This window comes from Mesocricetus auratus, unplaced genomic scaffold (assembly GCF_017639785.1).
Source record: "Mesocricetus auratus isolate SY011 unplaced genomic scaffold, BCM_Maur_2.0 Super-Scaffold_100676, whole genome shotgun sequence".
Classification (NCBI taxonomy): domain Eukaryota; kingdom Metazoa; phylum Chordata; class Mammalia; order Rodentia; family Cricetidae; genus Mesocricetus; species Mesocricetus auratus.
Genome location: NW_024429266.1, coordinates 21,681,640 through 21,708,882, shown reverse-complemented (window position 1 = coordinate 21,708,882; position 27,243 = coordinate 21,681,640). Strand labels below are relative to the sequence as shown.

General features: G+C 39.9%; 1 protein-coding gene across 1 annotated transcript in view; it reads right to left on the bottom strand.

Annotated features, from left to right (window-relative positions):
• Atf6 (activating transcription factor 6) overlaps positions 1 to 27,243 on the bottom strand; it is a 152,696-nt gene that overhangs the window by 14,770 nt on the left and 110,683 nt on the right. The window contains exon 16 of the mRNA XM_040739028.1: positions 20,204 to 20,288. Within this exon, the coding sequence (XP_040594962.1) occupies positions 20,204 to 20,288 (85 nt within the window). The remainder of the gene's footprint in view (positions 1 to 20,203; positions 20,289 to 27,243) is intronic.

Here is a 27,243-nt window from a genome sequence, read left to right as displayed (position 1 = left end):
TGAGCCAGACAGACCTGTTACTGCTGAGTTTCCTGGCTTGCTCTTGGCATGTCTGGCCTGCGGGTAACCCAGAGGAAGCAGCATTTGGAGTTTTCCCATGGCAGAGCTAGCTGAATGAAGCTCAGACATTCTCAGTATAAAACAGCCGGACAAAAAGCCTACATTTTGTTCGATTGGAAAGAAGGAAGGAAAGAATCAAGCACATGGCAATTAGGGGAAATTATAGAAATATCCATGTCCAGCTACATGATAGCTTATACACACAGAATTGAGTAAATTATAAAGAAAAGCAGATTATTTTGTGAACTTTTGTGATAATTCAAGTTAGAATTGTGCCAGTCTTAGAAATGACATTCTCTCCCATTTTAGACCTTAGGAATCTGAGGCCCAAAAATTCTCAGATTAAGTTCTATAATTTATTCTCATTATTACTGCTTTTTGAAGACAGTCCAAAGGAGGGCTGGCCTACATCCTCCATAGGATAGTAACTTAGGAACAATTGCTTAAGATGCACATCACTTAAAAAGTATTCACAATTAACTGGGTTTTATTTATATTACCACTTAGAACTTCTGGATTTTAGCTTACTAAGACTCCAAACTGAAGAAGCATGAAATGTAGATCAGAGGACTAGAGTTATTGAGCTCAAACCCTTTCAGGACACGTCATTTTAAAGAAAAGCCTCTTTGATCTTCCACTTTCTAGTCTATTTCCATTCATTAAATATTTACTGAATCACTACTGGGCCAAGTCTGGTCTAGGTATTTGAACTGAAAGGGAAAAAACCCTACAAAGGTTTCCTCTCACAGACTTTACATTCTAATGGTGAGGCACAAGCAGACAGGAAATAAGAGAAATAAATAGTATATTTGAAAATGATGGAAGACTAGGGGTAAAACCAAGGCATGAAGTGGATATGAAACGAAATGACAGGCTACACTGGAAGCAAAGAAAGCCATCTGGGGTAGGCCATTGACCGGAGTTTCTTGATTCAGGGTCTACAGAAATGAGAAAGGTAACCAAGCAAGTATCTGGGGAAAGATCATTGTGGGAATAAGAAGGCCAGCACAGCTCCGGCAAGGTATAAGAAGACATGGCCACAGGGGACCTGCTTCCTTCTTGGCCACCCAGATTGAGTCTTTTACTTAGATGAGATGAGATGCAGAGGGAAGGTATGAGCAGGAGAGCTCAGGCTATGACCTATGATGTCACTCTAACTAACGGCTTAGTTATTTCAAGGCACAGGAGAACAAGTTATATGTGCACAGTTCTTAAGGACTAACTGTGATGTTATCTGTGAAAGGTTTCCAGAATGTGGAGAGATACAACATGTGAGAACTTTTACCATGTGGGGTTGGTGTGGCAGAGTGGAAATGTCAGGCTTTACAGTAGTCATAGACTTGAAGGCTAGCTCTTCTGTTACTAGCTAGCAAGTTTTTGTAACATTAACTGTAACAGAGAAACTAACACCTAACCATATTTCAAGAGTTAATTATGACAAGCATCAATCACAGCAAGCAACACACACTTTTCAATACAGCAAAGAATGAAAGGTGCCTCTGTGTAGCACCAGTAATCCTGGGGTCTAGCCTGACCTTCTGCTATTTACTTCATGGTCATCTGGAGAGGAAGTCGACACATTGTCCACTTTCATTCATTCAATTTACACTGACTGCTGCTTTCCTGGGAGCAATGTGAGGGTTGGGGAGTGAATACTTGCAATATCACTGTACAACAAGAAAGACTGCAGTGTTCCTACTGTTCACAAGTGTGAGTGCAGTGTTCCTACTGTTCACAGGTGTGAGTGCAGTGTTCCTACTGTTCACAGGTGTGAGTGCAGTGTTCCCACTGTTCACAGGTGTGAGTGCAGTGTTCCCACTGTTCACAGGTGTGAGTGCAGTGTTCCTACTGTTCACAAGTGTGAGTGCAGTGTTCCTACTGTTCACAAGTGTGAGTGCAGTGTTCCCACTGTTCACACAAGGGTGGCTGCAGTGTTCCCACTGTTCACAAGTGTGAGTGCAGTGTTCCTACTGTTCACAAGTGTGAGTGCAGTGTTCCCACTGTTCACAAGTGTGAGTGCAGTGTTCCCACTGTTCACAAGTGTGGCTGCAGTGTTCCCACTGTTCACAAGTGTGGCTGCAGTGTTCCCACTGTTCACAGGTGTGAGTGCAGTGTTCCTACTGTTCACAGGTGTGAGTGCAGTGTTCCTACTGTTCACAAGTGTGACTGCAGTGTTCCTACTGTTCACAGGTGTGAGTGCAGTGTTCCTACTGTTCACAAGTGTGACTGCAGTGTTCCTACTATTCACAAGTGTGGCTGCAGTGTTCCCACTGTTCACAAGTGTGAGTGCTGTGTTCCTACTGTTCACAAGTGTGACTGCAGTGTTCCTACTGTTCACACAAGTGTGGCTGCAGTGTTCCTACTGTTCACAAGTGTGACTGCAGTGTTCCTACTGTTCACAAGTGTGAGTGCAGTGTTCCCACTGTTCACACAAGGGTGGCTGCAGTGTTCCCACTGTTCACAAGTGTGAGTGCAGTGTTCCTACTGTTCACAAGTGCGAGTGCAGTGTTCCCACTGTTCACAAGTGTGACTGCAGTGTTCCTACTGTTCACAAGTGTGGCTGCAGTGTTCCTACTGTTCACAAGTGTGACTGCAGTGTTCCTACTGTTCACAAGTGTGAGTGCAGTGTTCCCACTGTTCACACAAGGGTGGCTGCAGTGTTCCCACTGTTCACAAGTGCGAGTGCAGTGTTCCCACTGTTCACAAGTGTGAGTGCAGTGTTCCTACTGTTCACAAGTGTGAGTGTAGTGTTCCTACTGTTCACAAGTGTGAGTGTAGTGTTCCTACTGTTCACAAGTGTGACTGCAGTGTTCCTACTGTTCACAAGTGTGAGTGCAGTGTTCCCACTGTTCACAGGTGTGAGTGCAGTGTTCCCACTGTTCACAGGTGTGAGTGCAGTGTTCCTACTGTTCACAAGTGTGAGTGCAGTGTTCCCGCTGTTCACAAGTGTGAGTGCAGTGTTCCTGCTGTTCACACAAGTGTGAGTGCAGTGTTCCTACTGTTCACAAGTGTGAGTGCAGTGTTCCTACTGTTCACAAGTGTGACTGCAGGTTTCCTACTGTTCACAAGTGTGGCTGCAGGTTTCCTACTGTTCACACAAGTGTGAGTGCAGTGTTCCTACTGTTCACAAGTGTGACTGCAGGTTTCCTACTGTTCACAAGTGTGAGTGCAGTGTTCCCACTGTTCACAGGTGTGAGTGCAGTGTTCCCGCTGTTCACACAAGTGTGGCTGCAGTGTTCCTACTGTTCACACAAGTGTGAGTGCAGTGTTCCTACTGTTCACAAGTGTGAGTGCAGTGTTCCTACTGTTCACAAGTGTGACTGCAGGTTTCCTACTGTTCACAAGTGTGAGTGCAGTGTTCCCACTGTTCACAGGTGTGAGTGCAGTGTTCCCACTGTTCACAGGTGTGAGTGCAGTGTTCCCACTGTTCACAGGTGTGAGTGCAGTGTTCCCACTGTTCACAAGTGTGGCTGCAGTGTTCCTACTGTTCACACAAGTGTGAGTGCAGTGTTCCCACTGTTCACAAGTGTGAGTGCAGTATTCCTACTGTTCACAGGTGTGAGTGCAGTGTTCCCACTGTTCACAAGTGTGAGTGCAGTGTTCCTACTGTTCACAAGTGTGGCTGCAGTGTTCCTACTGCTCACAAGTGTGAGGCAGTGTTCCCACTGTTCACAAGTGTGAGTGCAGTGTTCCCACTGTTCACAAGTGTGGCTGCAGTGTTCCCACTGTTCACAAGTGTGGCTGCAGTGTTCCTACTGTTCACAAGTGTGGCTGCAGTGTTCCTACTGTTCACACAAGTGTGGCTGCAGTGTTCCCACTGTTCACAAGTGTGACTGCAGTGTTCCTACTGTTCACACAAGTGTGAGTGCAGTGTTCCTACTGTTCACAAGTGTGAGTGCAGTGTTCCCACTGTTCACAAGTGTGACTGCAGTGTTCCTACTGTTCACAAGTGTGAGTATAGTGTTCCCACTGTTCACAAGTGTGGCTGCAGTGTTCCTACTGTTCACAAGTGTGACTATGACTAATGTTAAGACAACGAGAAAAAAATCTAGGGGAGTGGCTGCATTCGAAACCAGCAGATTTATCTATTACTCAGAAAACAGTATCCAGAACTTCCCCCACTTGTTCAATGACAGATAAAAGGGAGGAGGAGAGGAGGACAGGAGAAGGAGGTAGGGGAAACAGGAGGTAGGGTGAACAGGGAGGAGGAAGCTCCTTGTAGCAGCAGATCTCTATCACAGTAGAAACATTTTCAGAGAAGAAACAATGGCAAGCATTAAAATTCAAGTCCTCATTAAGTGTTACAAAAACACTAAACATGTTGGCAAGTTTCCTATTTCTCTTCATTTTTAAGGCAAATTTGACCAATCAGCTTCTTGTAACTTGGTCTTTTATTTTGACCTGAATCCTTGACATTGTTTTCTGGGCTTTTTCAATGAAAACCTTGGGCCCTGCCTGTTAAGCAACTGGATCCACAGCATATTTTACATGGGTTATGGTTAGTCTACAGAAGTCAAGCTACAGTCGAAAAACCTGGTTGGTTATGACTTAGAAAGTATAGGCCATAAGTTTCTTCAGAAGGCCTCCTTTTCTTGAGATTAAAACAAACAAAACAATGACAAAAAAAACCACAAAATAAAACAAACAAAAAACAAAAAACCAAAGCCAAAATTTTAAAGGAAAGAGAAACTAAGGAAACCAAACTTCTTCCCCATGTCAGCAGTGACTTTCTGCTTTCATACCATTAGCTCATCCCATCAAAATCCCTCCAGATACACAAACCCCAAGCAACCAAAGAACAGTCTTCACCTAGGGGCTTGCACTAACAGATATTATGCAATCTTTAAAAAGCTACAAATATTGCCTAATTTAACCTTGATTTTTTTAAAGCAGAGACTGGAATTCCCAATTTAATATAACTCTGCATATTCATTTAATAGGGTCTTATAAATGAGTTTCCCCCCAGATTTTTAAGGCAACAGGTATGTTCTTCCAACGAAAGTTTGTTCCTATGATCAATATAATTCAATTACATAAATATTTATATAGCAGCTGTTATGTGCTTAGGCAGTGTGCTGGGTGTTGGAAAAACAGAGATGAGTAAGACCTGGCCCCTGATCAAAGCATTTGACATCTAGTAAAAACAGCAGCTATGTAAACATACATAACAGGGCCTGAGTGTGAGATGGGCAGGTATGTGGTGCAGTAAGACCGAGGAGACAGGGTGCCTACCAGACAGGAGTGGCGTGGCAGAAAGTGACAAGAAGGGCTTCCTGAAGCAGACACACTGAGCCAGCCTTTGAAGGATTCTTTTGCACTAGGGAAACTGGAGTAGGGAAGCATGAAGGCATGCATCAAGTCTGGGGTGACACACGGGGCAAGGCGCTGCTGAGGAACAAGGTGTGAGGAGGGACAGGGGCAGATGAGGCAAGGAAAGGAGAAGAGTGTCCCCAGAGCGTAGGATGGATCCCAGATGAGAAGGAGAGTGTCCCCAGAGCGTAGGATGGATCCCAGCGGGGGCTCTGAAGAAGAGGACATGGGACCAGAAGTGGAATTATTGGAACAGGACGTTCTGATGTGGGGACAGAGATGGTGGGATGGCAGCAACAATCCTACTTGCTATATTCTACCTCGTTTCCTCAGGAGCTAAGGGTTCTTTTGACTCATATCTACCAGTTGAGATAAAAACAGAAGAACTCTTTCCACATAACTCCAGTGTATAAAGTATATCCCACTTGATGTGTGAGGCACACTGTTAGTAGCTTCCATTCATTTCTGGAAAAAAATGCCTAATATAAAAGTAGAATATTCAAATCAGGCTCTTTTGCTAACAGTGACGTTTGGGCAACACAATGGTACAGCCTACTGCAGAAACAGGCCGTTCAGAAGGGCTCTGGAGACATAAAGGGTTAGGAAGGGATTACTCAAGAATTTGCTACATTTCCTACATTGCTTCCAATTTGTATGCTGCTTTTTATTGGGACTAACTTTGGTTACATGAGTTCTGGGATCTGTCATCAGTGCTGGAGAGAGGAGTGGGGATGGAAGGCAGGTGGCGTTGGTTAAGGAGGAAGCAGGAAGACAGACATACATACTTGCATGGTTATGTATGCTCAGAAATTAGCACAACTAAACATACAAAAGCAATAAAATACTTTATGCAAAAGAAACAATGGTTTATAGTAATGCTGGGTAGGAAAGCTTATAAAAACGGAAAGGTACCAACATACAGTGTTCATTTAGTCCTTAAAACAGCCTTTATAACTGTGGATGATGGTGGTGCACAGGTTTAATCCCAGCACTTGGGAGGCTGAGGTCCATGGATCTCTATATAGTGAATCCAGGTCAGCCAGGGCTACATAGCAAGATCCTATCTCAACAACAACAAAATAAAATTGGACACTATCAAAACAACAAGCAAACAAAAACAAAACCTTATGAGGTACCAGATTGAGCCCCCTTATTACTACATCACAAATCTGAGTCTTAGGCATTTATATTAATTTCCACACACACAAATCTGAACTCAGGTCAGAGCTTGTTGTCATGAGAAAATAGGAGATTTGTGATATAATAATAATGAGACTATACTAAGTACCACATAAGGAGCTATAAACTATGCTTCTTTCTCATAAAAAAAAAACTATGTTATTTAGGTAATGAATCTTCCTGGGAGTGGATAGTGCAGAGTGCTGTTCCACTCTGGGAGCTGGTTATGACTCTTTTTTAGGAAAACACAGGTTACTGTAGGAACCAGGTTTAGGGTCCCCAGTGGTGGAATGACCTCACTCCTTAGACTACAACACAACAAAACATGAGGTCATGAAACATTTGTTCTCTACACAAGCTTGTAAAACATATGGGGGGAGGGTACTGCTGAACTAAGATCAAACAGATGAGCAATGAAGAGACAGCTTAGAAACAGACACCCAGTTCTTACTACAGGAGAAACTAACACTTGACTCTGTGCTCCTGAGTATCTCAGGACTTTATAGTGGGTGCTAATAATGTATTTTCTTTAAAGGGACTTTGGGAGAGTATGTTGTGCAGTCAATATAAGCTTTGCTAGCACAGGCAATGTCTAGGAACCACAGCAACCACAACAGTTGCTTTTGAGTCCAACATCAGTGGTTTTTGTTCACGGTAAAGAACTTCCTGCTTCCTCCTTCACCAACTGCCACCTGCCTTCCATCCCCACTCCTCTCTCCAGCACTGATGACAGATCCCAGAACTCATGTACGGCAGGCCTCCTTGCCTCCTGTTTTAAATTTTAAGACAGGGTCTTGTTTTGTTGCTTAGATTTTGAATTTGTAATTCTCCTGTCTCAGCCTTCCATGCAGCACGAATACAGGTGCACACTACTGGATAGCACTTCTTGTTCCTATCAAAGTTTTCATTAGGCTCTGTGAAGAGGATCTATGTAAGGAACATGGAGGAAGGCAGGAAGTCTCTGAATAAAAATTGGCCCCAATCAAAATTTTATCAAGTTCCTTTTTTAAAAACTGCATTTGCTAATTTTCTCTTTTTCTGGCATTTACTTTTATAGTAGGACTAAGTCAAACGCAAGAAACAAATTCATTAGTTTAGTAGACTGGAAGACTGTGTTCCAGGCTGACTTACCCATAGTATCTGTTTGGTTCCTGAGACATTCTCAGCATAAAAATGTGAATACAACACATGTGTGAGGAAAAAATCCCATATATATTCCAGAAAACATGAACTCAGAATTCAATACCAATGCCTAGGCACTGAGGAGGTCACAGAGACAAGCAGGGGAGCAAGGTAACATCAGACAGAGTAGCAGTGTGTGCTGACATGAACTCTGAGAGACCCATGAGACTTCTCTACCTAAAGGTAGAAGCAGGAGAAAAATTGGGGGGGGGGAGAGTAAATAAATCTCACTGAAAGTACAATGATGAACAGACAGGTAAACAGACTAATAGCAGATGCTTTCCAGTTTAGTTCTTAGAGAAATACCTCCCCTCTACTAAATAGAGAGGATCCTAAGGAGATACTATTCTCTTTCATCAGCAAAAACAATATTGAGTTGTATTCATGACAGAAACATTTCTCATGAGCAAGTAAGTCTCTAAGACACAATAAAATGGATAAGACAATATGCAAACAGTTGAACAGGTCCTTTAAAATGAGGGCAATTGGATATATGAACATTATATATGAATTTATGTAGATATTGGGGTGTATGTACTTTTTATCCTGGTATCTCTCAGCTATTAATACAATAATGAGAACTTCAGGATTGTGACTTGATTTGACTGTCTACAAAGCTATTTACTGATTAACTAAATGCAGGATGGGACTCACTGGAATAAAATGCAGAAGGTAGCACTAACAAGCTAGTCCAACTGTTAGAAGGCTTAAACAAACAAACAAAAAACAAAATTAACCATCATTAGAATGGGTGGACAGGAGATTTATCATGTTCATGACCCAATTCTTTTACTGGTTCCTATTGGCTAACACAGGCTTAGTGTGAGCCAGTTTTCCTGGAAAAATAAATGGTCACACACAAAGAACTGTAGACAAAAATGTGAGGAGACAGACTCTTTCTCTCTACTACTAAATGTCACGTTATATTTGAATACAGAACTGGTTTCTTGGTTTTGGACAGGCTGGAAGTGGACCGATGGCTACTTTTGGAAAATGTTTTCTAAAAGGGGGCTTTGTATGTTTAAGTGCCAAGGAAAACTAAACACACTCTGAAATTGATGTCTCCTAAATTCAGATGGAATGAATTTATACAAAGATCTTTAATTAGATAAACGTAAAATCCCAGAAAAGCAGTATTTTAGTCCTCATGTTTCTTCATACTTTAATACAGTCGTGAAAACAGCTCTTCTGGTTTCTGTGAGCAAGTCTTACTGTGACCTGAAATGCTTCCTCTTTGTTGCCCATCATGGAAGATGAGATCATCAACGCAGTACCTGCTACTCTGCAATTACAGTTAAAAATTGGCATTTAGTCTTACTGTCTTCACTCACACTGTGCTTAAGAGAAAGGCTAAAGATATTAACAACAAGTGATTGGTCTACAGAATACTGGTTGCAACAGAGCATGAAGTCCAGTTATGATCATTTGAACCTTCTCAGTTACCTTAATAGTTAAGTATGGCTAATACCTATTTCATATAGTCTCTGTGAGAACCAAATGTAAACTATATGCCAATGAACATAGAAAAAATATATAATGCACATAGTGGGTGCTCAAAAAGGGCGAGTTGAACATGAACTTAAAATTCGAAACTATTTAAGCTTTATGAAAACATCAACACTGGTCCTTGTTGTAGTTTAGGTATCCAAGTAACCAGGTCTTCAGTAGAGGAATTGCTATCAATGATGCACTATGCCCTACCATTTTGCCTGCCATCTCAAGGTACAGCCCAGCTGTAATGACCCTAGATTTTGCAGATAATGGAAAAAAAGGCCCTTATGGCTGGTGATTACATTTGTCACTTAGCGACAGTGCTTCATCCTGGGGTCTGAAGGATGTTCTAGTCTCAGCTATGTAAGTAGTTGGGTTGGACCAGTTATTTACCTCCCACCATCTTTTTTTTCCTTATGTGTAACAAGAAGCTGTTTGTTGTAGACTATGTTTTCCTGACGTCTGTGTATCCTGCTCCCCAGTAAAGTTACTAACTCTGAAACATGAACCATGCTGAACTGCAATCACATTACACAAAAAACAAACACAGAGACAAATTTTTCAGTTTTATGGCACCAAACTAAGCATTGGTTGCAAAGGAACTTAACAATTACACTGAGGTCTTGACTATCTGAGTTCTTAGTTAAGCAAATGTTTTATTTATTTACTCTAGGTAAGAGGAAACTGGAAGAAATGAGTAACAGAATAGTTTTCTATGTGAATTATTCTGTCCTTTTATCTCCATAAAACATCAAAATATTTCAGACTTAAGAAGTATGGTTGGTCTAGGTAACCAAAAGCATACAGGAGACATGATATTATGTGACTTTGGGGTTTAAATTTAAAAGGTGGTGGCTTCTGTTCTGGGGGATCTTACTTGCTTACTTTCTCATCCTCATGGGTCAGTTGTTTTGAGAGAAACAATGTGATAGGTAGCCCCAGGGTGAGGCCAACAGCCATGCAGACACACTTAGAAGCACACCATGTCTTTAGACCCAGACAACATCTGAACTGCAACCTCAAAAGACACCCGGAGTTAGAACCACCCTAAGCTCTGTGACCCTCAGAAACAGTGTGAGGTAAGATTTCCTCTTTTAAACTGCTAGGTTTAGGGGCAACTTGTTATTTAAGAAACAGATAACTAATATGCATAAAATTCCTTTCCTAGATTCAAGGATTTAATGGGAAAAAATGTATCAGGGTTAAAAACAGTCTTAATTTCAGCCCTAAGTCACCATAATCGTTATCGCCATTCATCATCATCATTAATAAAAATAGCAATAAAGAGGAAGAGGGGATAGATATGGCTCAGCAGTGACACACATGAACTTAACAGATTGTATCTGACAGAGAACATAATCATAATTCAATGGAAAAATCACACAGGTTTCACCAATAGAAATAGTCCACATAGAACCTGAAGGTACTCTATTCCGCTCATCTTTCATTAGCTTTCCCAAGAGATGGGACAAGACTGAATTCAGTCTAAAGAGAATGACCAGAACAGGGGTGCTAAGAAAACAAATCCAAAGAAAAGTGGCTTCTAGCCAGGTGTGATGGCACGTCTTTGATTCCTGCCCTTGGGAGGCAGAAGCAAACAGATGTGAGTTCAAGGTCAGTTTGGTTTACATAGCAAATTCCAGGACCAGGGCTACAGAGAGAGAGACTCTATCTCAAAAAAGGAAAAGGAAAAAGGAAAAGGAAAGGAAAATGGCTTAGGCAGGCCTGGTGACATGACAGAAAGAAAGAACAGACTTCTAAAAGCTGGGTCTTGGAATGTAGAGATTCAGAGGGTATGCAATGTGTAGACAGCTGAAGGTTATCATGCAGAAGAAAGATTAATTCATCTATAATACTGTGGATTAGGGAAGAGACAGAAAAGGAACAATTTACAATTGCCAAAGCTATTTAAAGCAGGCAGACTATCCCTGGAAATAATTATATATCAAGTGGTTGGCCACTGAACAAAACGTTTCAGAGGGGATCCAAACCCTGAAAGGGAATTAGCAGATGACTTTGCACTAAAGCCTTGTCAATTCTAATGTCCTATGGATTGAATACATGGACATTAATCTCTCTTTGCCCTAACCTATACTCCCATAATAACAAGTGGATCAGATTTCTAATATACTTCTGTCCTATATAGTAACTAGAGTAGAAGAGCAAAGTGGGTTTTAGGTATCTTTAAGGGAATTGCTTCCATGGCCTTCCTACCGCTTCCTTCCTTAGCAATAAACTACTTTATAGTTTGTATTTGCCTCATTATTTAGTCTAAATCTGGTATTTAAGAGATGTTTGTCTCTGTAAAATCATAGTAGCCGTAGAGACAATATCCTTTTGGGTATTTGATGGAGTCCAAAGGCAACTCGTCCCCGATGAGTCACATCTCCAGAGTACGTGTACACACGTACACACACACACACGAATATGTTCTTAATCTGTAGCTATATGTTCAGTTAAGATTTTATATAAAAACTCTAAAACTCTAAATCTTTGGAGCCTCTGTGATTCTTACTATAAAAGGCCAAGTGGAAAACTACGTTCTAATGTGGGCAAAAATTACAATACATTTGACATGTACATGTATGAAATGATGCTGGCTTATCACATCCTCGGCTTCCAGATGTCTTAAATAATGAATAAGTTAGCCTGCAAGAGCTGATAGAACTGTGCAACTGAGGTTGTGTGATTCACTATCCTAACAAAGTGCAAGGATCTTAATTTTCCAGTATAATGATAGGTCCACTTTGATGTGTGTAAAAATGAAGAATTCAGATTTTTTAGAGCTAGTAGGAATTATAAAACAGTTGGCTTAAGTAGATGCTGACCTCTAGTTTTTACTTACTTATAGCTAAACCATATGTCTGAGTAGCAGCAGACTTTTGTCACATGGCGGGGAAGAGTAAAAGAGATCTTCCTGAAAAGGAAGGAGCCTCTAGAGGTCAACTAGGTACAATGGGCTCTGCAATTAGCTCCTTGTGACATAGAAAGATCAAAACCCTACAAGACCCATAAAGGTCGCTCTAATCTAAACCCCCAGAGTCTCGTGAAGGTTCCTATAGGCTAAATACTCAGTAAATAAGAAAACTATCTGTAGAAGACATTTTTTTTTTCCTGTGCAACTGCCAACATGCCATCAAAGCAAAGAATCGTATCAAGTGCATAGAGGCAGCTCTGTCACAGAAGCTGCTTCATCCACTTAAAAACCCAGGTCTATTTCCAGAGTTTCTTAGTAGAAGAGATTCCAGAAAGGCTGTGCTGACTGGAGGAAGCAATGGTAAAAGAATTCAAAGTGGGTATACTGATAATGCAAGAACAAAGGGGGAAATAAGGGCAGCTAGAGGAAATGAAAGGCAGGGTGGGGCTACAGGAGATGCAGTATGTAAACATAACATGGGAAAATCCCCAACTTGAAAAGCAGCATCTTTGAAAATTATATAACGTGGTATTCTTCAGGGAAGGGAAGGAGAGAAGGAGACCAGTCAATATGAACGACACAGCACACTCATTGGAAATGAGAGGTATGGTAGTGGAGGAAAGGTAACACCAGGCCTATAAATTGTGGTGGCCCATGATGAGGAGGAAAATTGTTTCGCAGTGGTAGGACTTCAGTAGTGTCTTCAAGGAGAAGTAGGAACAAGACAGTACAGCTGGCAAGGAGGCAGGCAATCTGGAACAAATGCCACATATGTACAGGGGGTCAGAGTAACTTCTCTACCTAAAACTCCTTAGCTCTCATCATTTTCTTACTATACTGATCAGCTAAACTCCTTCTCTCTACAGTACCATCTAATCTGGTTTCCGACTATATCCCAACCTTCTCTCTATTTTTTTTGACACAGGTTCTCTTTTATTCTAGACTGACCTCCAACTCACTATGTAGCTGATGACGGCCTTGAACTCTAGATCTTTCTACCTCTATGTCCAAAGTGCTCAGATTACAGGCATATAAACACCATGCTTGGCTCTCAAACTCAACAAGAAAAAAAGGTAAGGGCTGGGTACGTAGATTACTTGGTGGCAGTGTGCTTTGCCTGGTAAACTCAAGGTTCTAGGTTCACTCCCTCAGCAGAGAAATCATTCTACCCATAAGTAATCATAAAGGCAAACAAACAGGACGGAAACTATGCAACTATCCATCAATGAATGTTTTGAAAAGCAAGCACTAAATACACTAAAAAGTTACAACTATTATATACCTGAAAACATGACAGATCTTAAAAGACAATTGGCTGAGTAGGGGAAAAACAGACCTCTCAGAATTTATATATCTTATGATTCCACTTTAACAGTCCTCCCAACATATATATTTTGTTACAGGTCCAGGGCATGTATGCATGCCTGCCTCCCAAGACAACCACTTGCAGGAGTCAGTTCTCTCTTTCTACCATGTGGGTCATGGGAATCAAATTCACCTCATTAGGTTTGTCAGAAAGCACCTTTACTCACTGAGTCATCTCACTGGCTCTGACAGTACTCATGAAACACCAAAATTAGGGTATTGATGAAATAGTTAACATGAATTTGTCTTGGGGAATCTCTTCTTCATAAACCACCAGCTTCCAACACTTACGATTTTTGTCTTTGGAATTACTTTGAAAATGTTCCTCTTTGCCATTCCAGGTCTCTAATAATCTCAATTGCTGCAATGTCTCCAAGCTCAATTCTCTGCAAATTCAATTCACCCTACCCTTCTTCCAAGCTCATCTTCTCTCTTTATTTCTGTTTGTTATATGCCTCTGAAGAATTAGTAGTTTCTTATTTTTGCAGTGCTTGATGTGGAACCAGGGCCTCCCACATGCTAGGCCCATACTCTGTGACTGACCCATACCCCACCCCCAAAAGTCTCTTTGACAGCTTTCATCTTGTTATGTTTTATACTTAAAGTAAATTTTTTCATTTATTAATGATTGAAGTAATCAGGATACATCCCTTACAGTAAACATTTATTGTTCTTCTCTTGTCGATATGAGTCACTTTCAAAACCGTGTCTTCTCCCAGGCAACTTGAGCAGCTGTTCATCTGACTATCTAATCCAACCCCCCATCCTCTAGAAAAACTCAAAGAACTGGTCCTTTCCTTTCCTTTTTTCAGATCTCTGTGCACCTCATTAAAGTATTATATTTCTGAGCCTAACATGAAGCTAGGTCTAAGTATTTGTCACAGTTCATGTACAATGAGGCACAGGAATTTACTAGAAGTTTCTGAAAGATGTTCATTTTCAGAGACACTGCTCTGCCTTCTTTCTGCCTGGAATACAGATCTGATGACTTGATTATTTGAGAAGGGTCAAGTAAATTCAGTCTTCTTGGTTTTGGTATACTTTTCTAAAGATAGATTTATTTATTACATATATAGTGTCTGCCTGCAGGCCAGAAGAGGGCCCCAGATCTCATTACAGATGGTCATGAGGTTGCTGGGAATTGAACTCAGGACCTCTGGAAGAGCAGTCAGTGCTTTTAACTGCTGAGCCATCTCTCCAGCCCCAGTCTTGATATCCTTAAGCTGTTAAAACAATATTAGCAACCAGGCCTGTTCCCTGTAGCCCTTATTGTATATTTCTCAACAAATCTTCTATGCCTGGTTTAAGTTCAAGCTTACTTAGGTTTTGTCAGCTGTACCTGGATGTAATCCTCACATAAGTATATTCCTTATATTTTCCTCATCCTTTATAGTCCAGCTCAAGTTTCACCTCTCAAAGTACAAAATGATTACCAGTCATCAAAATTCTATTCTCTATTAAAGTAGTCTTCAACTTTTTTATTCTATACCAAAAGCATGGAGTACATGGCTAGTACTTGATGGATGTCTCTTTAAAAAGTGATTCTCCATACTGTTTCTGATGTGGAACTAATCTCAATCATCACAACTGGCCTGGGATCAGAAGGTATCTTAGTTTCATTGGTGGTGGGATGAACTATAAAAAGATCCAACAAACTGAGTCAAATTGTACTCAAATCTTGAATTTGACTCTGACTTGCTTAGGTGACAGCCTTCTCAAGCACAAAACAGTAGTATGTATTCAAGGCTGGAAGTCCAACTTTGGTCTTCACAAGATGTTACCAACTGTAGTGACATTTTATTACCTTACCTTCTAGCTATGCGTCGTTAGTCCATGGCTGCACTTGGAGACAAAAATTATTTTTTTTCATATGGCTAGTGTGATTTTTTCCTCTGTTCTCATTAAAAATTCTCAGTGTGAAAACAGTACTAGTCAGAAGTCAAAAAGTCAAGAACTATGCTCATACATTGTTTTAACAGCCCCAATCACTTAACTCTCTGGATGCAACTATGAAATGGAATGATTTACGATGATTACAATAGAAATGCAGGTTGTAAATACCACCCTCCCCCAACACATATGCCAACAGGCAACCTGCACACCTCTAAGGACAAATAAATTTGTAAGAGTAAATGGCACAATTCAGCCTAGTAGGCAATCAGCTTGCTTGAGCAGCATCAACGGGACAGTTTCCAAATGATTTGCTTTGGGAGAGCTACTTCCACATAAGAGTAGTGTATCAACATTCTCATATTATAAAAACCAACACATGCATCTGGCCGACCTGCTTCCTAACCTCCTGCTAGGCTTTCTCCAACTAAAACTGTGTCTGTTTCAGGAATTGGCACTGGCAGCTGCATACCACTGCTGGTAAGCTCTAGATTTCCATTACATGGAAACCACTCTGAGACTAAATATAATTACCCTTTAGCCTGGTAGTCATTTGTTGCTCTACTCTGGCAGAATTAGGGCAACAGCGTTCCTTGGCACAGAGGGAGAAGACGACAATGAGAACAAGTCAGTGAAAGCACTGGCCAATGATGGGATGCTTTTGCTGATAGTAGTTTCATCCCTCCAGTAAATACATTTATAAAGTAGCTCCCATAACAAAATCTCCTCGACATTCTGTTGTGTTGAATTATTTATCAAGAATGAAGGAAATGTGCAGTTTAATATACGTGAAAATAGTTGAAGAGCAGGAGATGCTGATTTCCAGTACTAAAAGAAGGACTTCTACAGCCCCTTTCATTTAAAGTCACAACGGCTCTTCATTTCCAATCCATTTCTCTGCCAACTATGCAATCAGTTCTTAAAACCCTTTGGAATAGATATATAACATTTATTTTACTTCAATTTATTTTTAGTAGGAAGACTTCCTCCTCAAGCAAAGACAGTCTTTCTTACAGCTTACTAACCTATTTTCAACTCTCTAAAAGACAAAGAAACTTAAATAATATAGAGGATACAAAATGAAGAACAGGGCGTTGGTGGCGCACGCCTTTAATCCCAGCACTTGGGAGGCAGAGGCAGGCGGATCACTGTGAGTTCGAGACCAGCCTGGTTTACCGAGCGAGTTCCAGGACAGCCTCCAAAGCCACAGGAAACCCCTGTCTCGAAAAACCAAAGGGAAAAAAAAAGAGTTCTTCACAAAATGAAGAACAATGAATGGTATGGTATTGCCGGTGATCGGTGATTTCTTTAGAATTGTTATCATATTTACTTGTGTGTGTGTGTGTGTGTGTGTGTGTGTGTGTGTGTGTGTGTGTGTGTGTGTGTGTGTGTGTACATGTGGCGGTCAGGTGAGAAGACAGACTATAGGACTGCCTTCCATCAATCATGAGGAGTCTGAAGATTAAGCTCAGTTTGTCAGACTTGGCACCGAGTGTCTTCAACCACTGAATCATCTCATTGGCCTGTGACCAGTAATTTCTAAATGACATAAATATTATGCTCTTATCCGACTTTCTTTCTGCTTCTTAGACTTTTTTTCCACAGCTCAACTGACAAAATATAATCATCATTCATAATAATTTAAGATCAAATACTGACCTGGAAAAGTATTTACTTTGCTTAAGTTGGAAAATCAAATTCCTTTTCCCAAATATCACCATCTAGTGAACTATAGAAACCAGTTAATAACCTTTGTCTCTAATTTCCGTCCTTTACCACTCTCTCCAAAATTCTACAGGTACCATTAAGCCAGAGAGGGATCAGCCACAATTCACTTTTATTTCTAAGGTACATAAAACTTCTGAATTCATAAATGAATTCATAAACACTCTGAGAAAGTCGAAGGACAGAGAAGTTAATTTTCTTCTGAGGTGGTATTAAAGAGAAAACTGCATCAAGAAGGGCCACAGCCCCGGATGAATGGGCCAAAGGCCAGGCAGAGCTGAGAGAGAAAGAGCTGCAGTCACTGGTGCGGTGGTGCAGAGGGCTGCCACAAAGAGGAAAGTCTGCTGTGTCTGTGAAAGATGTGGGCGGTTGCAGGGGAGAGGTGTAAGCTGCAGGTTGTGATGGTGAACAGGGATGCCATCCACCTCCCTGCAGGTGCTGAGGTTGGTGAAGAGTAAAACAAGATCAAGCTCTAATCTGAGAGATATCCTCACAGTAAAAGGGTGAAGGCACTGTTCTGAGAAAGGCCGTGGTGTAGCACCAAACTTAACATACGGTATGTTCTCTGTCAGTAGTTCTTGAATTTTAATCTAAGATTTAAAATTTTTCTAAGTTTATGATATCTTAAAAGGAAAAATACTCAGAATTTATTTGCAAAAAATCTGGAACAGATTAAAAAGGAAATGATCTTCTAACAATTGTATTTCCCAAATACAGGAAAGATTTATCTTTAAAAATTAGTTCCCTGGCCAAGATAAACAGAATCAAACAGCATCTTATTGTTTCTGGCTTGATATAAATGGACAGCTCACTGCTATAAAACAAAACCAGGCACTGTATTGCACAATATCAGAAGAACAGAATCAAGTCAGTTCTACATGAGTGAAAAAAATAGCTTCTCTGAACAGGAACTGACCAAAGTCATAGATATAAGCAAAGAAAGCCAAGTAGTTATGGGATAAGAAAAAATGAGATTTCACAAATACCATAACACATTTGGAGTAAATTATCCTTCACTGAGTAGTAGTGTGATTATCTCATGAATATCTTTAGAGGTATGCATGTAGAAGCAAGAAGACAACTTGGATAAGTAGGTTCTCTCCCTCCACTACGTGGGTTCTAGGGAGCAAACTTAAATTGTCAGGTTTGACCGTAAGCACCTTTACCCAGTGAGTCATCCTGCTGGCCCATGTTCTGAACATCTTTGTGAGACTAAGAATGTATCCTAACATTTTGTGCTGTAATAAAGACACTGTTTCTACTTTATACCCAGAGGCTGTCTCTAGGCGTTTCAACTAGCTGTCTACACACTCACTGAATCATGAGATTCTAGTTCTTTATGATCTTATATATAAAAATGCCTGATGTTTACTGGCATTTTACTAGGCTCTATCCCAAGTTCAGTGTTTTATTATATAGTGGTATTTGATAATTTGATTATGGCTATTAATCAGAATGCAATCTGATTCGCTTACAGGCTAGGCCAAAGGGCTTTTTAATTACATTTTCTTCATATACTCTGAGGTTCTGGTCACTAGACAGAAAATTTATCATAAGTTCTATTATGCTGTTTTGCTAGATAAACTCTATTCCAAAAAGCTGAATATTTCCATATTACTTATGGGAATCTCTCTGGAGTATATTGATTTCTGTGCTTGTCTTAATTCTCCCTCTAGAGAGGATCAATGATTCTCAACCTGCAGGTCATGACCCTTTGGAGGGTTGAGTGACTCTTTCACAGGGGCTGCCTAAGACTATCTGCATATTAGATATTTACACTGATTCATAACTATAGCAAAATCACAATTATGAAGTAGCAATGAAAACAATTTTATGGTTGGAGGTCACTACAACAGGAAGAATGGTATTTAGCAGTCACAGTATTAGGAGGTTGAGAACCACTGCTCTAGACTATAAGCAGAATCACTGGGCCTCCTCATCTTTGGCTAGCCCCTGAGTTACCTATCAGTATTATTTTTAGTGTAACACCTAGTACTAGTAGGTAGAACAAGTACAACAGCAATCTTATTAATATCAAGCTCATCAAGGCTGCACATAACAGTCTTGTCTACAATTTATCAGTATTAAGCTAAAACAGGAAACTAGGTTCCAAAGCAATAATTAAAAATGTCACCATTAGCATATATCAAGGATTTTATATATTGTACATATGACTAGAGAGATGCTCAACAGGAAGTCTGTAGAGTAGCATGCTAGCTTTCCCAATTTTGTAAATGTAGATAAAAGAAAACTACTCTTTATTTTTAGAAGTACAGTAATTTGGGGAGCTGGAGAGATGGCCCAGAAGTTAGGAGCATGTAATACTCTTACAGAGGACCTGAGTTTGGTTCCTAGCACCCATGTCAGGTAGCTCACTAAAGTTAGGTCCAAAATGACAGTGCTGATGACAATGTCTAGACAGAAGGATTCTGAGCCAGTAAAGAGAAGGGCTGTTACTGGGTAAACAGAAACCTTAGGAGTCTTATAAGGCAGGTTTCTATTTAGCAGGAAAGTCACAGCTTCCCTTGTCTGCCCCAGTGGTCAACCACAGGCAAGGGCATCTAATTCCCAAACAGCCTGCTATAGATCAAAGACCCCATGCTAAACCCCAGGCTGTTCTGGACTGCACCTCTCCTCCCACAGCAACCTGTCCCCTTAAAACTGATAAGGGTTTTCCCACCACCTGCTGTTCTCTGCCCTCTGGGAGACAGCTAGCAGTTTGATGCCCCACGGAAAGTTTTCTTCTACCCACAGAGAGGTCTAGTTCAGTGGTTTCACTGTGCTTACAACTACCTCTTTAACTCCTGCTCCTGGGGATCCAATATGCTCCTCTGGCCTCTGTGGGCACCTACACATAACTCTCCTAATATATATAATTTTAAAAAACAATGAAAATAAATCTTAAGAAATATAGTGGTTTAAAATTAAGAGTAATGAAACTAAAATTAATGTTTTGTAAAAATAAACAGTGGGGAAACATTTCCAAATATATCTGAGTTACTATCTTGAATGTTCTTTCATTAACCTAGAGAATATTAGATAAGCAATGGACTCTCATGTTAACAAATCAAAATTTCAACTTACCATTTATGTTTATTGCTGGTAAGACAATTGACATTTTTGGTCTTGTGGTCTTGTTATGGGTAGTAGCTGGCAATAGCAGGTGATCCTAAAAATTAAGAAAGAACAGCCTTTTATATATAATTGGCTTAGTCCAGAACATTCCAAATTTATAATTTTAGGAAGCCAAAATTTCATTTGGGTAATGAAAAGTTAGTTTTGATAAGAACTTGGCTTAGAAATAGTCAACTACACATGATCTTAATGCAATACCTATTTACTGGGGTTGGGGGTTATCATTACCAGACACACTGTGGCAGGTTTTGAATACTTCTAGATTCTGATAACAATGTGTGATTAGGACACCATAAAGAGTACTGGTCAAGTTATCAAGACAACAGGTCTTAATTCTAGTTGTGCACTAAAGAGCTGTATGATCTGGACAAGACTACATCCTCTGTCCAGGTTTCAGTGTCCAGTCCTACAGAAACACATTCTTTCTTCCTTTTTCCCCACATAATATTTTTATTGATTATTTGGGAATTTCACACAATACACCTTGATTATTCTTGCTTCCCATTCCTCCCAGGTCCACCTTCACCGCTGATGTTGTCCTCTCCACCCCCCAAGAAGAAGAAATAAGAAAAGGAGGAGGAATCCAGTTTGTGTTGCCCATATATTCACCGGAGCATGGTCAAACTCCCATGGCCTGCCCCTTAAAGATAACTGAGTCCTTCCTCACCCTCTCCCTGTCAGAAGCTATCAATTGTGAAGAGTTACACTTCAGCAGCCCTATCACAATTTTTAAGGGCCCTTTTCCATGACTTTCTGTCTAGACTTAAACAGTCATTTTCACACCATTTGTAAAGAAGAGAAACCTTTTGTCCTCCAAAATTCTCCTAAATTACCAATATGTAAAAGGCTAAAGCAGGTCCTGGGCCAAGGGCCTCTCTGCCTGCTTTGTGTCTTCCTCTGAGGTAAAATGCCATAGTATTAGATATTTATCTGTGACAAGAGCACACTAAAATGTCTGTGGGCTGGGGAAGCAGCTCAGGCTGAGTGCATGTACGTAAGCCAGGTATGAAAGATATGCGGTAATCCCAACACCAGGGAAGCAGACACAGAAATGTGTTCTGGATTCAACAGCTTGCCACCCTAGCCTAATCGGAGAGCTCCAGGCCCATGAAAAACCTTGTCCTAAGGAACAATACCTGAGACCAGCCTCTGACCTTTGTACACATGTACATGCACACACCAACATACACACACCCCTGCACATACATACACCCACAGAAAGCATACAGTTAAAGTGGAGGGTTGAAAGAACTCAGTTTGTCTACCATAATTACAACAGCTCTAAAAAGTGACATAGCCAATGTTTGATGACCCTTAAGTGATTCAGAGTATCTGGGGTGCCAGGACCCAGCCACATAACCACTCACAGTAAGAATAAGCCAAGGGAAGCTTGGCTGCAGAACAGTGGGGAGGTTGAGTGTTTGATAAATGTAGTTCCATCTATAGATAGCCTAAAGCAGGTTATAAATGGCTTATGATTTTAATATTAACTAGTATTACCAACGATTCTTTCCTAACAAAAACATGAAATTACCACAGGGATAAAAGTTCTGAGAGTATTTCTGTCTACATAAGGGAGCATGCTAGACTAAGCTAAGACAAAACCTAAGCTGAACCTACTTGGCATTGCTTTTTGTTGTTGTTCCCATAGGCACTGTTCTATCATTCACTCAACAAATTTGCTATATGGACGAAGGTCCCAAAATATTGGGTTTGATACGGCTGAGTGTGAGAAATGAAGCTGTCTGCAAAGCAAGGAAAAAACCTAGACTGTGAAAGATGACTTAAGATAGCAGCCATGGGTAGAGCTGTGTGGAGAAACATGGTAACTACTGTGCTTCATGGGATTCAAAGCCACAGCTCCAGGAGAACACACTTTTCAAGTGTGGAGAGAAAAGTGTGTGTGTGTGGGGGGAGAGGGGACTGTAGAATCGCACTGGCAAGAATGGATGTTTTTTCTTCCCGTTTTGTTTTGTTAAGTGCATTGTTAGACACAAAGATCACACATTTCTGAGAGCAAGATAATAAATTATAACCTAGAAGAAACAAATTGCTCATCTTCCTGTTATGAAAATTATAAATAGCTTAATTCCTATAATTAAAATATTGTTCCATGGTATAAACTGAATAAGAAAACAACACTCATATTGCAAGGCCTAAATTAAGGTTACTGTAAAAACAAGCACACTTAGATTGCATTGGTGAAGGGTTAAAGTCAGGCTCAGACTTAATTATGAGTTTGTTGCAAAGATCTAGATGCTTCTAAACATGGTTTTTTTTTAAATGTAATGTCTCCTATGTTTCACAGCAGGAAACAAAAAGTTATGCTGTTATTTATGAAAATGAAGAACCACATAGCATATTTATACACATTATTAAAATTAACCTGTCTTGTTTCTCATCGTTAAAAGTATGCAAAAATTGTAAGGTAGCCTTTCTTTGTTTGAGGATCTCACTATGTAGCTAAAGTTGGCCTAGAACTTGCTATGCAGTGTAACTAGCTCTGAACCCTCTTGCCTCTGCCCTCTGAGTGCTGGGATTATAGGTGGGAACCTGAACTTTTTGTTTTTTTCTCAGTGCTAGGGATAGAACTGAAGGTATCACATATGATACAGTCTAGAACTTAAAGTACTTGTTTTACAGATCAAAACTGAAGGGAACCAAAGCTAGTATAACTACTGATTCTAAGAGTATTTTATATAAAAATATATTACACACACATACATATATAATGAGGGTAGCACAGTTGCTTTGTTGAACAGGTACCTTTACTTCCTTAAAAAAATGGCCCTTAAGCCAAAAATGAACTTTGAATTATTTTCCTGTCTTCATCTATGAGATCATTAATCCTAGTAGCTGTAACTGCAGAAACTAGCTAGTCAACAAGTATTTATTGACTTCTACCACTTATCACAGAAAACATTTACTGAGCACACTCACCTACTGTATATTCAGCACTGTTCTACACAGGATGCTTTAAAGAACAGAAATCTAGGTTTTTATTTTCATGCAGGAAACAACTGTGCACTGAGAGAGAAACTGTGATTTGTTTCCAATATATGCTCTCCTGCTACTGTAATTTTGGAATAGAAACAGAACCTGTGACACTTAATTGGGCAGAAAGCAGACTCCTTTGCATTCAGGGGAGGCTACTTAGTCTAGTAGAAAGGACTTCTTTGAGATGGTAATGATGGAAGGCCACCCATGTTCTCCCTCCTGCCACCTAGAAAGCAGCTACATGGCAGCTACAGCTGGAGAAGCCACACTGGGCTATGAGATGGAGGCTGTAACCAGAGGATTACAGCGCAAAACCCAGGAGATCGGGAGCCTGGTGACCAGGGAGCCATAAAATATTTAAAAATTATAGATGAGACAGAGACAGAAATTGATTTTCCCAAGTCACTACTGCATTTGATTTTCCGTCAGCCTAAGCTAGGTTTAGTAACTAGTTACTTTATCTGTTTGTGAGCCAGTACTAAAGATATTTGGTCAACAGGTCAACAGAAATTCAATAAAGGTTAACACAATCAGGGATAGCTTTATTAACTTTGTTTTGAGACAGTGTTTCACTAAGCAGACCTGGCAGGCGAGACCAGAATGGCCTTTAACTCACAGAGACTTACCTGTCTCTGTTTCCCAAGTGGTAAGATTTAAGGCATGCACCACTACATCTGACACTTTGTTAATTTTTAACAGCACAGAAAAGTCACATTTATTATTAAGACTTCTTGATAAGGAGCCCTTTCCCTCATCTAAATCTGTATTAAAGAATCAATGGAGGAAATTCCATACTAGAAAAGTAGAGGCATAATTTGATGAATCTGAGCACAAAATAACCCAAGTGCAACAAAAGTTGAGCTATTTAGGAGTAAAAAGGAAATTCAAAAAGGATATTGCTCCAGAAATAGATGTATCTCAACACTGTCTTTCAAAACCCTGTTGCTTATTTTAAGACATTTTCAAATGGGCATCTGAAAGTCCTGTATAGGGTTGATAAATTACAGGGTATGTATCTTCAGGGATAAAACTGTGGAGACAAAATTGCAGCCAATGCTTTGTTATTCATACTCCCAAAGGTTGTTAGACAAACACCAAAGCACTGCACCGTGAGAAAAAACATCAGCTTTCCAATATTGTGGGGTAACACACGATCCAAGATGCCAATTCTATACAGTTCTCCAACTCCCTTTCCGTGCACCTTATTAGAGATAGTCAAAGTATGAGGGCAGCACATTAAATGGCATTTCACCTTTTTGATGAAGCAAAAGCATCGGAGACAGACTGAGAAAAAGTATAAGGCATGTTGCTTAGCTGGAATTTATGACAATAACTCACAATAAAATTAAAGCCCAACTAAGAGTAACAAATATGGGTTCTACATATCCACAGAGTCCAAACTGAGTAAACCAATTGCTAGTTAATTTTTCTAACTGCTGACTTGTTAGTGTGATTGTGTTTTCAATATTATATAATCTGATAAACTAAATAAAAATAGAGAAGACACAGCTTGATAAAAGTAAATAGGTTAATTCTATTTTTCTCATTGCAAAACTATAAAAGACACAAGAAACTAAGTTTCCACCATATTGTTTAATAATCTGTAAGTTTTTATTATAATTCAAGGTAATTATAAATGATACCTGGAAATTATGGCAGATGGGGTGTGAGTATGGTTTATGAAAGAAAGAAAATACAGAGTGCTGAACAGCAGATTTAGACTTAAAAACAAAGCACAAATCTTACATCAAAAGCTGACAAATGAAATGATTTTTTATATAATTGAATAAAACACCCATTAAAAAATATCTCCACTTTAGCCAGTTCATGCCATAGTAGATGAGACAGTCTCTCTTACACGAGGACAGCGTGGGAGCCTCTATCTTTGATAGGAAGGAATGCCTAGAATATGCTATGCTGCCCCCTAAGAGTAAGGAGCCCCTACTGAAAAGGCTGCAAGTGTGAAACCAAGCAGCTCTCACTGGATTGAGATGGCCTACTGTGAATCAAAAACATTCTGTGTATCAGGCCAACACTAACAACAATGGATTCTCAACATTTAATATTTGGCTTATACCCACTGGATTCCTGAGATGGGCTTGTTTTTCAAATACAACAACCACTAAAACCAGATTAAAAAAATAACATTCATTCTTATTCCAAACACAGCTTTTCATTTTCTTAACTTCCTATCTCGTGAAGCTCCGGTTTTCTACTGTCACTATACCTCATCTCTTACCAACTGCCTTTCCAGTTTCTGAACCTCAAAATTAAAAGGGCTAGAGCAGCAATGAGAAGTGGCCTGTCAAGCAGATTTACTATTTAAATCTACAACATTTGGAACCAAAACTGCTTTCCTGTAGTTACACAAACTGTTGATTAGAAACCAAAAGTGTCTACTCACTAAAGAAATGGCAATTAGGATATTTGAAATCATCACAGCATACAGACAGACATACATAGTAAACTACCATGAAAACAAAAATTACAAGAAAAAATTAGAGGTGGTAAAATTAAGTGAAATGTCATCATTTGAAATCTACTAAACTGCCTATGATGTAGAGCCTGTCACCACATTAAAAACATAAGCAAAGTAGATTACTCATCCCCAAACTAGAAGCAGTTAGTAGAAATAGCCCAAATGAGTGTGCTATTTGTGCCACTAATGTATGCAATAAAACTACAGACCAATAAAAGGAAATATAAAGCATGCATCTGCACCACTACTATGTGCCAGGAAGAAGAAGAATAAATCAAAACCATTAGCACACAACAGATGTCCCAAGGAGGAGACAACATTTCTATTCTGACAAGAGGAAAAATTTGACATGTAACGCAATTCTGATAATGCTGGAAAAGTCAACAAGAAAAATGAGCTGGAAATTCTAATAAGGCCAAACAAGTTTGTTTGTCTTGAGATATGGTTCTTATATTAGACTCTGTAGGAAGCTCCCCAAATGCCATGTGGCCATGTAGGCAACATGGCAGAATGGGAGTAGAGCACAGAAAAAAATGACTCTAGCTACGTCTCCCTACCTCTCTTATTCCCATCTTTTGCTGGTTCTGGGAATCAAACTTTATAAATGTTAAACAGGTGGTCTGTCACTGTGTAGCTGACTCTTTCATGTAAGTTTTAATGGTCAGCTTGACAAAAACTAAAATCACCTAGGAAACGGGGCCTCTGAACACATCTGTGGGGATTTCCTGATTACATTTTTTGAACTGTGGGTAGAACCATTCTCTAGGCAGAGGATCCTGATCTATACAAGGGTACTGAAAGCAAGCTAAGCATTAATGTACATGAATGTATTCATTGTTCTCTTCTGACTGTGGACATAATATGACCAGCTGTTTCAAGTTCCTGCTGCTATGACGTCCCTGCCATGATGGACCTGGAACCGTGACTTAAAATGAACCTCATTTTTTTTTGAAGTTGCTTTGTCATAGCAACTTATCACAACAGAAAAGAAACTGAATCAATCCCACTTATTATTATGTGCATACTTACTTCCCCTTGCATGACCCTAGGGTCTGGCTATTCCCCTAACCTTTACAGAAAGTGGGCACTTTTCTTTCCAGTGTAATTGCTGCCACTGCTTCCACCACCACTGCCACACAAGCCCCCGCCCCCCGCCACGTTATTTCCAATGTAATTTTAAATCTTGATTTCACACAAATGGCAAAGATTATACAATGTCCCTAGAGCACATTTTTAAGAAACAGAGTCCTGGAAAGTCAAACTACAAAATAAGAGAAACAAATAAGCAAACAACAACGTCAAAAAACCCAAAATGATGTCTTTTAAATTCACTTAATGCTCTTAAAATTTAAATCACAAATTCCAATAATCTTGACATCTATTTTGGTGAACAAATTTTCTGTCAGGATCCTAGGTTACCAAAATAGACAAGCTAAATACCTGCTCACCCTAGAAGCTGAGCACTATGCCAAGAAGAAAATCCACTTTTATTTGAATTACAGAAATAAGGACT